Source organism: Kogia breviceps, chromosome 1 (genome assembly GCF_026419965.1).
Source record: "Kogia breviceps isolate mKogBre1 chromosome 1, mKogBre1 haplotype 1, whole genome shotgun sequence".
NCBI lineage: Eukaryota > Metazoa > Chordata > Mammalia > Artiodactyla > Physeteridae > Kogia > Kogia breviceps.
The window spans coordinates 189,661,454-189,673,395 of record NC_081310.1 but is presented as its reverse complement, the minus strand read 5'-3'; the positions used below and the strand labels follow the sequence as shown (position 1 = coordinate 189,673,395).

The 11,942-nt window shown below is 55.2% G+C and overlaps 1 protein-coding gene across 1 annotated transcript in view; it reads left to right on the top strand.

Moving 5' to 3' along the window:
- The first annotated feature begins 841 nt into the window (after positions 1 to 841).
- Positions 842 to 11,942, top strand: part of PADI1 (peptidyl arginine deiminase 1) — a 38,428-nt gene continuing 27,327 nt past the window's right edge. Inside the window, exon 1 of the mRNA XM_059073970.2 lies at positions 842 to 1,047. Coding sequence (XP_058929953.1) covers positions 956 to 1,047 — 92 coding nt within the window. The 5' untranslated portion in view covers positions 842 to 955. The remainder of the gene's footprint in view (positions 1,048 to 11,942) is intronic.

The following is an 11,942-nucleotide window of genomic DNA, read 5'->3' as shown; positions in this document are numbered from 1 at the left end:
GGGTTCCGTATCCATGTGTGCAAACCTAGACTCTGCCTCAGTGCTTTTGGGCGTAATGAACTTTGCAGATCAAGAACATTTGTAATCAGGTATGTTGGCAGTAAGAAAGATCATTCCGGGAAGATCTTCGAAATCAAAAGTAACCAAGTAAAATCTATGCCATTTTTGTGTTTCCCATCTCCCTCAGCAGGCTGGGCATTTCTGGAGGTGGGGACTGTGTCCCCTCATACAGACGCTTCCTGTAAAGTGAGGAGACTAGTAATAGTTGCCAGGCTTTCTTCTAGTGAATACGAGGCGCCAGGCACTGTGGTAACCCTCCTACACATAGCTCAAGTAACCCCCACATCAACCCAATGGAACAGGTACTACGGCTACGAGTGCCATCTTCTTCTCCATGGAGAAACGGAGCCACGGAGAGGGTGAAGAACTTGCCAAGATCATAGGTTGTAAGCGGCAGAGCCAGAACAGCCTGACTGCACGTGCTTTTATGTGCTAACCGATCCCTTAATGTGTGACATAAGATCTGCAAGCCACTTAGCCAGCACAGAGCCTTCAGAAAATGTTGACATCATTACCGTGTGGATTCAGGCACTGAGAGTCTGAGGATAGAGGTGAACCTAGAGAAAGGGGGATGGGGGCTGCTGGGGAGCTTGTCTTCTGTTGACAGCTGAGCCCTGCTCCACCAGGGGTCCCCCCTTCCCCAACCCCCAGAGAGGCCTTGGGTGCCTCCTCCCTCAGCCTCTTGGATTGACAGGTCCGGGTGAGGAGGGCTGGGCATGGAGCCAAGAGGTGGGGACCGGGCTCAGGCAGGCTAATCACGTCATAATGTGAAATTAAAAGGGAGGAGGAAGGCACCGAACCTCCAGAGCTCACGCTCCTTCCTGGCGACGAGGTGCCTGGGAGAGGAGCTAGGAAGCCAGGGTGCACCACGGAGGCTTGGAGCCCAGGGTTCAGGATGGCCCCACAGAGAGCTGTGCAGCTGTCCCTGAAGAAGCCCACCTACGCTGTGTGTGTGGTGGGAATAGAAACGTACGTGGATGTTTACAGGTGAGAGCCGAAAGCACCCACCTGGCTGCAGAGGGCTGGGCTGGGCTGGAGGACCTGCAGCAACGGGGCTGGTGCCTGGCGGACGAATGGGGCATATCGGAGGATGCTGACAAGAGGCTGTTTTGACAGCAGAGCAGAGGGACAAGGATGTCAGGTCCATCTTGGGGCTCTGGCTCCTGGCACCAGGGTCAAGTCTTTGGCCTCAAGCCACTGGATGAGGGTTCCAGCTCTGAGCCCTGGGGCCAGACTTTAGGGTCTGGGTTCTGCGTTCTGACATCCCAGTGGAACTTGCGTGGAGCATCAGAATGAATTGCTGCTCAAGACGGGGACAGGACTGGCCTCCCCTGACTTTGCCCTCAGTTTCTTGCCAATGACCCATCTCTCTGAGGTGGGGAGGGGTGGTGTGTGTGGTGCAGCTTGATCCTAGAAGGCCAGCCAGGGCGCCTGGGGTCAAGAGGGAATGGTTAGGGAATGAGTCAGTGTGTTAATAAGAAAAGAACTGGAATAAGCCTGGGGCTTATGTTTCAATGTGTTTTTTAATAAAGGAAAAGAACTTGGAAGGAGCCTGGGGCTTGTGTTTGCCAGGAGGATGATGGCGATTATGGCACTGATGGCACCTGAGGGGCAGTGGACGCATTAGCTTCCCCGGTTGGTCCCAATCCTCCCTGGCCTGGCTTTACCCAGATGGAGGTCCAGGGACCTGGCCCAGTGTGAGTTTCCCCACCTGGCCATTGAGGAAGTTGGTCTTGGGGGGGGTCTCTGGGGGTCTTTCCAACTCGACACACTCTCTATGAGCTCCATCTCTACTGGATCGGATGGGACCAGAGCCCCTGCAGATGGGGAGGGGGCAGTCAAGGTGGGAGTCTCCCTCCCAGAGTAGGTGGGGGCTGAGGTCTGTTATAAGGTGGGACCTGTGCTGGGCCCAGCTTCACCTGGCCTCAGGGGAGCCTCTGCCCCAGAAGACCTCCCTGCCTCCCTCTCTGGGGCAGTGGCCTGGGGCTGGGGAGGGAGAGCCAGGAGCCCTGGGAGGCCAGACCTCGGCTCTAAGTCATGCTGGGGGCCCTGGCGTGGGGCTGGTTCTCTTGCATCTGGGTGGCCAACAGAGATCCCATTTTCTGCTGCTCTTTTATCATACGGTTGCCAGACTTGGCAAATGAAAATACAGGGCACCCAGTTAAGTTTACATTTCAGATTTTTTAAAAATGCTTTTTTTTTAGTATAGTGCATGGAACATACTTTTTAAAAAAAATGCTGTTTAGCTGAAATTCAAATTTAGCTAGGTATCTTGTACTTTATCTGGTAACTCTGCTTTAACATCAGAAGTAGGGAAGAGGGAGCTTCCCTGGTGGCTCAGTGGTTGAGAATCCTATGCAGGGGACACGGGTTCGTGCCCCGGTCCGGGAAGATCCCACGTGCCGCGGAGCGGCTGGGCCCGTGAGCCATGGCCGCTGGGCCTGCGCGTCCGCAGCCTGTGCTCCGCAATGGGAGAGGCCACACAGTGAGAAACCCGCGTACCACAAAAAAAAAAAAAAAAAAAAAAGTAAGGAAGAGGTCTCTAGTGAGCCCCTATCTTCCCATTCCAGACCCCTGTTCTCATCCCAGGGGATGGCTATTTCTGGAAGGTAATTTCAGAACCTCAGGCCCTACATGATAGGTTGTGCTGCTGACTGAGGACAGAAGCATTTGACCGGGAGCCAGGAGACTTAGGTCCTGGTTCTGGCTCTGCCACTGACTTGCTGTCTGGCGTGGGCCAAGCCACTGGCCCTCTCTGGGCCCTGGCAAGATGAACTGAGCCCCCTATTCAGTTTCGCGTGGCGATAAAGCACCCACCCTCTGGACTTGGACAGACTCAGGTTCTCATCCTAGCTGCACTGGTGGCTAAGGGACCCTGGACAAGCTGCTGCATTTCTCTGGGCCTGTTACCTCATCTGACAAATGGGGAAGCAATAGCACTGCCGTTAATGGGTTAAGGGGAGGCCCCGTGCTCTGTGAGAGTGGGAAGTGCTTACAGCTCTGACAGCTCTGTGGGTTCCTTTTCCTCCACTGTTTGTTCCTCCCATCATGTCTCAGAGGCGGCAAGGAGCAGAGGACAGATCGGGGGTGGGGTGGGAACACGATGCATCCGTCAGCTCCCCTGGGATCACCAAGCTCTTTAGCATCCTCCAGTGTGGGCTGCGGCCCAGCCGAGGGGAAGCTGCCTGGTCGTCTGCAGCTGCTGTGCTCTGGTTGACTCTGGGAGAGAGGGTTGCTCTGGGGTCCTGAGTGAGCACCGTGAGGGACCTGTACCCAAGAGCCCTTCAAGAAACTTCACCCTGGACGTTGGGAGTGACTAGCGTCATAGCCACAGAGAATCTCTAAACTAGAAAACAGAAGTTTATTCTGCAGCAAGTTGGTTTAAAAGTAGACCTAAAGAAGAACTTCCAGACACTGAGGTCTCTGATAGGTGGAGAAAGGCGACGTAGAATTGTCAAGCCAGGTGGAGGAAGGGGGCCGCGTGTTGACAACCCGGGAAGGTTTAAGAGGAGCCTGAAGCTCACTCCAGGGCCTTGGCTGGCTAGGATGAAGGGGCTGGACTTGATGATGAACTTGGGGCTTTCCCACCCCCAGTGCCAGGTGCCTAGCTCCAGCTGAGGCCAGCAAGGGGCCTCTGTTTGGCTGGTAGAAGGCGGAAGCCCCCCAGAAGAGGACGTGTGCTGGCCACCTGAGCTGACCAGAATCCCAACCTTCCAGAGCCAGTGGAGATGGGCGTGTGGGAGTGATGTCACGGGATGTGATGAATTCCCCCATGCGCTCTCTAGACTGGTTATTTGGGGATAATTGTGTGCCCCAGGGTGTCCCAGCCCAAGGAACCTTAGAAATCCCCTGACTCAGCATGCGCTGCAGATCCTACACCCTCACCCCAGCGGGCTAGCTCTCTACCGTGACCCCCTGGGTTTGGCCAGACGGCCCTGGCTGTCTCTGTCCTTTTCTTGGAGGTGGTCCCCAGAGGACTGATGCCCCAAAAGAGGGGGCGTGGCATGGGGAATCCATTAGTGGTCCAGCCTGGCGTTCCCTGGCTGCCCAGAGGCCAGAATCAGAGCCCCAGGCTGGAGATCACATGAACATTTATCCTTAGGGATGGAGGAGAAGGCTGGCTGGGTGGGGCCGGGAACGATCTCCTGGATTTTTTTCTAAGCCTCCCCCAGCCCTACACAAGCCTTAAAGCCAAATAGACTCTTAGATCCAAGATGACTGGAGTTCCAGGAGCACAGGGAAGAGGGTCTCTGTAGGGCCTCTCAGATGAGCCAGAGAAAAGACCCAGACCGCTTCTCTTTTCTGAGGTTCCCTGTATTTCAAAAACCCAAAATGCCAAAACAGAGTTGTAAAACTTGTGGTCTATATATTCTTTTTCTTGAAAATCAATTGATTTTATTTATTTATTTTTTGGCTGTGTTGTGTCTTCGTTGCTGTGCGTGGGCTTTCTCTAGCTGAGGAGAGCAGGGGCTACTCTTCATTGCAGTGCACGGGCTTCTCACTGCAGTGGCTTCTCTTGTTGTGGAGCAGGGGCTCTAGGCTCGTGGGCTTCAGTAGTTGTGGCACATGGGCTCAACAGCTGTGGCTCGCAGGCTCTAGAGCACAGGCTCAGTAGTTGTGGCGCACGGGCTTAGTTGCTCCGTGGCATGTGGGATCTTCCCGGACCAGGGCTCGAACCTGTGTCCCCTGCATTGGCAGGCAGATTCTCAACCACTGCACCACCAGGGCGGTCCTGATCTATATATTCTTGGTGTTTACATTGAGTAAATTAATGCTTTTAACTTGCGAAGAAGTACAAAGAAACAGAACTGTGCTCCTCGCGGGATCATTACAGGGTTGATGCCAACACTAATTCGTGATGACTGACAGGTTCCAAGCGCCAGGCTGGGACCTGGACTTAAAGCCGGGTGAGGATCTCCTCTCCTACTTGTTCCGTCCTGTTGCTGTATCGCATTCCTTTTTTGGAAGTGATGTTCATGTTTAGATTCGAGGGTCCTTGGAGATTATGAGGCCCGGGTCCTCTGTAAGGTCCACGGAGCCAGGAGAGGCCAGGGAGTTACAGGATCTGGATGTGAAAGGGGGCAGTGTGAGTTCTTGAAACGTAAAATACCGGCATCAGAGAGGGTACCAGAGGTCAGACGCCCCCAAAGTCTACAGATGTCCCCGCCTCCCTGGTCCTTGTTGCTAACTCCCATTTTGAGACCTGGGAATCCATTCAGTCACTCTTGCCTCCCCTCTTCTGGCCCTATAGCCCCTTCCCTGTCCGCCCTTCTCCTTCCCATCATTTTGGTCTTGGAATCTCTCCTCATCCTTGACTGTCTCCTCTTCCCCCTCCGGCTCCCATCACTTCCAACTCCACTTCTCTCTCCTCCTCCCAATCCCCGCCTTCCTCTGTTGGTGTCGGGCCTGGGGCCAGGCAGTGGACCCCGAGAGAAGACTCCGGATGTAGGGAATGGAGGGGTGATCTCTCACCCGTGGTGTAGATGCCCCCTTGACCCCCAAAATGCTTTCACTGTGATGTGCTGTCCTCTCCTTTGCTACGTCCAGAGAAGCTTCCATTCCCTTTGCTGTGGCTTCTGAGCAGCTGTTCAGCTCTGCCAAGTGGTCCTGATGCTCAAAGACGTGTGGGAGGTGGGGGTGAGGCTGGAAGGAACTGGCAAATCCACGCCCAGCCAAGGACATCAGCCACCTGGGGAGTCCAGGAGGGGGACCTCAGCTGTGGGCCGGGAGCAGTGGGGGCGATTCCAAATGCTGCCACCCAGGGGCGGGTGCCGAGGGAGCTGGGACCTGCCAGAACTTTTCAGGAGCCTGGCCTCGCAGCAGGTACAGACCTGAGTTGGGTCTCCAAATGCACCCTGGGCCTCAGAACAGAGAACCCAGTCACCCTGCGTTTGAGACCAAGGCCACCTGAAGCCCTGCCAAGCGTTTCTCCAGCACACCTTCCCTGCCACGTTTATGACCCTGCCTACCCCCACCTGGGTCTCCATTGCTGTGCTGGGAGGGTAGGTAAAGGGAAGGCCAGAAATTCCTCAGGAGGATCCTGCAGAGCGTATGGTCTGAGCCAGGCTGCCAGATGTAGTGAAAGGGTGGGCTGGGGCTTCTGGACCTGGACGAGAAGGAAGGCTGGTCTCTGTGCAGCCTGGGCCCTGGAGCAGGAAGCTCCATTGGGATGGGGCCTCTGAGAGTCAGTTCGATGACTGCAGAGAACAAGATGGCTGGTAACCAGTCATAACCACCAGCTAGGGTCAGGCTGGTCCTTGCAGGCTGTGTGACTTTGGGCCAGTTACTTAGCCTCTCTGAGCCTGTTTCATCCCATGCTAGATGAGGATAATATCACCCGTTGATTGTACCTGTGAATTTGGCCCCCATTTTACAGATGGGAATTGCATCATCCATGGAGCACAGCCATACAATTTCCCATCTTGCAGATGGGGAAACTGAGGCTGAGAGGGGAGAAGTGACTCATGAGTCTGACTTCCATTCAGGGCTCTTCTCTTAAGGACGTTCTGGCCCCCAGCTCCTGTTTGCCTCTGCTGGGAAGGCCCGGGGTGGAAAGCTTCCACCCCCCATCTCTAGCCCCCATTCTTGGGCAGGCAGGGGTCCACTGGAAGAAGGCCTGGCCAGCCCAGCCCTCCTTGCAGGCTCTCTAGGTGTGGCCTTAGCTGAGCAATGACAGGGCATAAGGCACCGGTGATTCTTATCTCTGAGAAGGAAGGAAAGAGGGAGAGGGCAGCTACACCCTGTGTGATTCTACACTTAGGGGAAAATCCCTGCACCGGTGGGTGATTCTTATCTCTGAGAAGGAAGGAAAGAGGGAGAGGACAGCTACACCCTGTGTGATTCTACACTTAGGGATGTGGGGTCTGCCTCTCCAACCTCTGTTGGCCACAGCCAGCACCCAGGGAGGACCAAGGAGGAGGCCACACGGGGACCTGAACTTTCTGTGACCTTTGCCCCACTCTGGTCACTTAACAAATGTTACCGGTCACCTGCTCCTTGTTCAGCTCTGTGCTGGGCTGAGGCACTAGGAGATGATACGACCCACCCCCGCCCCTGAGGGCCTGCCATCTTAGTCTGGGAGCTAAAAAACCTTCAGAATGTGGACGCTAACAATTGCATCGCTAACTGGGTTTGGGGGCAGGTCTGAGAGTGAAGGGAGATGGAAGAACCCTATTCCTCAGGGTCTGCCTGCTCCCCATGCCCCTTGTGACAGCAATGACAATGGTGGCAGCACCATTTGCAGCCCACAGTGCTTGCTGTACTATCTCAATTAAATCTCACAACAAGCCTATGAGGTAGTGACTACTATGATCCCCATTTTGCAGACAAGGAAGCTGAGACACAGAGATGTCAAGACACTTGCCCAAAGTCACACAGCCAACAAACGGCAGAGCTGGGATTTGAACCCAGGTTTGCCTGATCCCAAATTCTATGAGCTCAACCCCAAGAGAGCCCATTATCGGGGAATTTTCTACGTTGTTGGGTTGGTGCGAGGGGTGGGTGGAGGCAGAGCAGAGGATGAGCTTTGGAGTCAGATCCTGAGTGGGGTCACATCTCAGCTCTCCGCCGTCGCCCCGCATGTGACCTCCCTCTGAATTTCACGTCATCTGTAAAACGGGGAGAAGAAGAGGAACTGCTCTGCTCAGCAAACAGGGGCCGTGGGGATGAAATCAGAACGGAGTAAAAGCACTTTGGGACCGTGATGTCCCTGCCCTGGGTGGATCCCATGAGGGCGGGGCCAGGGGCGACCCATCTCTTCTTTCCTGGTGCCCAGCGTGGCACAGTAGGTGCTCAGGAAATGCGTGTTGAGGCAGAGCGGCCGACAGCACTAACAGGGCTCCGTGTGCTCCCCGGAGCTGACGTTCTTTAGGGCTGGAGCCTGTGGGCGTCTGGCCAGCTCCGGGGGACTGTTGGCCACAGCGGTTCTCGGCTCCTGGCAGAAGCCACCACAGAGCTGGTCGTACCTGGGAGGACTTGCCAGGTCGTGCTGGCTGGTCCCAGGGCATTTCTTGTGGCTTCAGTCCAGGGAACGTCAAGTCCAGGATACCTGGAGAGTGGCACCTCTGGGGCTCCGGGCAGACAGGTGGCTGATCACGTGTGAATCGGGAGTCACAGGCTTGGCTGGCCTGGTCTGCTCAAGGGCTGCCCGTCGGCTTGCTCCTCGGCCTTTCCATCCGGTTCTGCATTATTCTCCCTTCTGCCCTCGCCTCTCCCCCAGCACAATGCCCTGGACAAGCCTCCAGGGCAACCTGGTCCTCTGCCACCACCTCCATACCCACTCCCCTAGCTGGAGGCTGGGTCAGCCCCATTCCGCCCTCCCTGCCCAGACCCTAGGCTGGACAGAGGGCTCCCCTGACCCCTGAGATCATCCCTAGGGGCTGGTGGTATCCAAGCAGCAGGTAGCATGGACAGCATGGGAGGGACTCCATGACTGCTGTATTTCTCTTCTCCCTAGAGACCAGGTGGTCAACTTCCGAGTAGTTGAGATAAGGTGTGGCCTGTGGAGCCCCAGTGGGAGGAAGCTTCTGGATTCAGGTTGCAGCCAAGTAAAAGGAAAAGCTTTCTAATTACCTGAGCTGTCAAAGCACAGAGGGCTGTAAGGTAGTGAGCTGCCTGTCACAGGACCTGTTCAAGCACAGAGTTCTGCAACGGGCAAGGAGCTGGCCAGGATGACCTCTGAGACCCCTCTCTGACCCAAGGCCTATGAAGATACTCCACAGTCTCATTGTCTTAGGGCAGAAAGGGGCCAGAAGGTCATGGGTGCCATCTTCCTGGTCTGCAGTGACTTCACCCCTGCAAAGTTCAGGTGCGTGGAGGGGGAAGAGGGCTTTCCTGCCTCAGTGCCCCACATCCTGCCAGCTCCCAAGGGATCAGATTGAGGAGACTGCATTGCAAAATTTCAACACTTTCCGTTTTCCTTCCTACATCTTCCCTGACTATTTCCTTCCCCCCGGTCCCTGCCGGGGACACGCTCAGGGCACACACACTCATTTTCAAGTCAGCAGGACAGCATAATACAGAACAAACCTGCTGCTCCTTCCATCCTTTACCAGCTGTGTGACTCCAGGAAGGTTACTTAACCTCTCTGAGAAGGTTTCTTCATCTGCTAAATGAAGACAGCAACATGTTCCTGCGAGGGTTGTTGTGAAGTGTAGATGAGGCATCAAAAGCTGAGCATGTGCCTTGCACATAGTAGGTGCTTGAAAATGCCACCCCAATACTACCCTACCCAATATGACCTGTGAAGCATGCTGTCCTTATGCCTTACCAGGTGGGTGGGCACATGTCTTGCCAAGGCAAGTGGGCAAGGCTGGGAATTTCCTGTTGATTTGAAATGCCCTGTCCCATCCTCTGTGCTTCCTTTTGTGAGATTCTCTAAGAATTGACTCCACTCTCCTTGCAGCCTCTTTGCTAACCTGGTGAACCAGGCCCTGCTCTGGGCCCGGGGCTGGGGATGCGACAGCGTGAGTCGGGACTCTGGGTGACACAGGCTGTGAAGGGGCCGCAAGGAAGGTCTGGACCAGTGCTGTGGGGACACAGAGGAGAGGACATGGGGTCCTGGCCTGACTGGGTTTGGGCTGTTGGGGCTTCTGGGAAGAGTGGTAGTAACAGCGATGACGGCACCTAACACTTATTAAGCACCTACTGTGTGCCAAGCACTTTAAATGCACCATCTCATGGAATCCACCCAACAGCCCTAGGAAGTAGCTCTTTGGATTATATCCATTTTCCAGAGGAGGAGAATTGAGGCTCAGAGCAGCTGAGTGACCAGGTCCCGGGCTATACTCCACACACAGCCCATACCCCACTCCATGGAAGGGGTGGCATTTGAAGTGGGTCTCCAAGAATGAAGAAGACTGCCCCCTCCCCATCCCCATCCTCATCCCATTTCCGCAGAGAAGGGGCAGAAAGAAGGCAGGGTGATGGCGCCAGCTCACAGGCTCATCAGCATAACAATGGAAATGATGACAAAGATAATAACAAAGGAAATGACGATAAAGATAATAACAATGATGACATTACTGACTGGGCTACTGGGAGCCTCTAGTATGGCAATGACTTCGTCCCCTTCATTTAATAAAGGGGTGTTTGGGACTTCCCTGGTGGCACAGTGGTTAAGAATCCGCCTCCCAATGCAGGCGACACAGGTTCAAGCCCTGGTCCGGGAAGATCCCACATGCCACGGAGCAACTAAGCCAGTGCGCCACAACTACTGAGCCTGTGCTCTCGAGCCCACGAGCCACAACCGTTGAGCCCGTGTGCCACAACTACTGAGTCCACGCACCTAGAGCCCATGCTCTGCAACAAGAGAAGCCACCGCAATGAGAAGCCCGTGCACCACACGAAGAGTAGCCCCTGCTCGCCGCAACTATAGAAAGCCCATGCGCAGTAATGAAGACCCAATGCAGCCAAAAGTAAAATAAATAAAATAAAATAACTTTATTTTTTAAAAAAGTAAAGGGGTGTTTTTAAATACATTTCCTCACTTGACTCTGAGCTTTTGGGGATGAACGAGGGCCGCATGCCGGGGTTTGGTTGGGTCCGGGGGCTGCATCATGAGACGCGACCAAAGGGAAGCAGCTGCCGGGGTCAGGAGGGAGTGGAGTGGGTGTGTGAGTGTGATGGTGGGGTTTGGGGGTGGTTACGGTGCGTGCATTGGGAGGAACCCATAGAGCAGCTTGGGGGAACCAGTGAGACAAATCCCACTGTGGGACAGCCCCACAGCTGCCCGTTACAGCCCCCAAGAGCTGCCCTTAATCCACAGCCCCACCCACAGATCAGGGAGTCTGAGAAGTGAGGAAAGGCAGTGTGGACCCTGTCCCCAGGGCCGGGGGGAAGGGTAGGGGGTAGGATGCCGAGGGAATGAGAACCAAGGCGGCCAGGTGCCTGCCTGGCACACGCTGCCAAGCTCTGACGCCAGCGGAAAGCAGCAGCCCCTCCCTCACAGCCTGCAAAGCTACTGCTGGGATAGCCTCAGCTGCCCTCGCCTTTTCCACCCTGAGACAGCACAGGGAAGTGACCTGGATGGGCTGACGGGGCCTGGAAGGCAGTGCGGCTAGGAGCCCAACAGACCCCTCCCAGAGGGCAGGTGAGACCTGCCCTGGGCCTCAGTCCTGCCCATCAGGTGCCTCCTGCAGGAAGCCTCCTTTCCCCAGGGTCTCCTTGTACGGACTCACCTGGCACCTGCTGGGGAGAAAGAAGCTGAGACCAGGATCCCAGCAACCCAGAGAGGGATGAAATAAGTGTGAACTGCAGAGCAAGGCTGGGGGTCGATCTAGACTGCAGGAGACCAGGCTGGGCTCCAAACGCCCTGATAGCCCTTCTTCTCCTCCTCCTCCTCCTCCTCCTTCATCTTCTATTATTATTTCCTACCAACGCTCCAAATAAGAGGTTGTATGGCCAGGGCTGTGACTTGGAAATGTCATCTTTTGCCCAAAGCTGGGGATTGGCTCCGTGGAATCCTGCTCCCCTTGAAAGGGCTGTGTTGGCAATGACAGTCTCTGAGTGGGGTGGGGGTAGGGGTCTCCCAGAACTGGAAACCCTTCTGCCATCATCTGGGTGCCCTGGGCTCATGCTTACTTGCTCTTGGGGTGTGTGGGCGAGGGCTCTGGGGCCAAGTAGATTGGATTCAAATTCCAGCTCAACCAACCTGCCAGCTGGGCAGTCTGGGGAAAGCCATTCTGTTACCAAACCAAACTTGGGTCCACTTGCCCACACACAGAAAAACCAATCTACTGACACCAGGTTATGGTGAAGGAAAGGGCAGCGTTTATTGCAGGCACCAAGCAAGGAGTCCAGGCAGCTAGTCCTTGAAAGACTGAAACTCCCTGATGGCTTTGAGGGAAAAGTTTTTAAAGACGGGGTGAGGGAGAGGGTTGTGG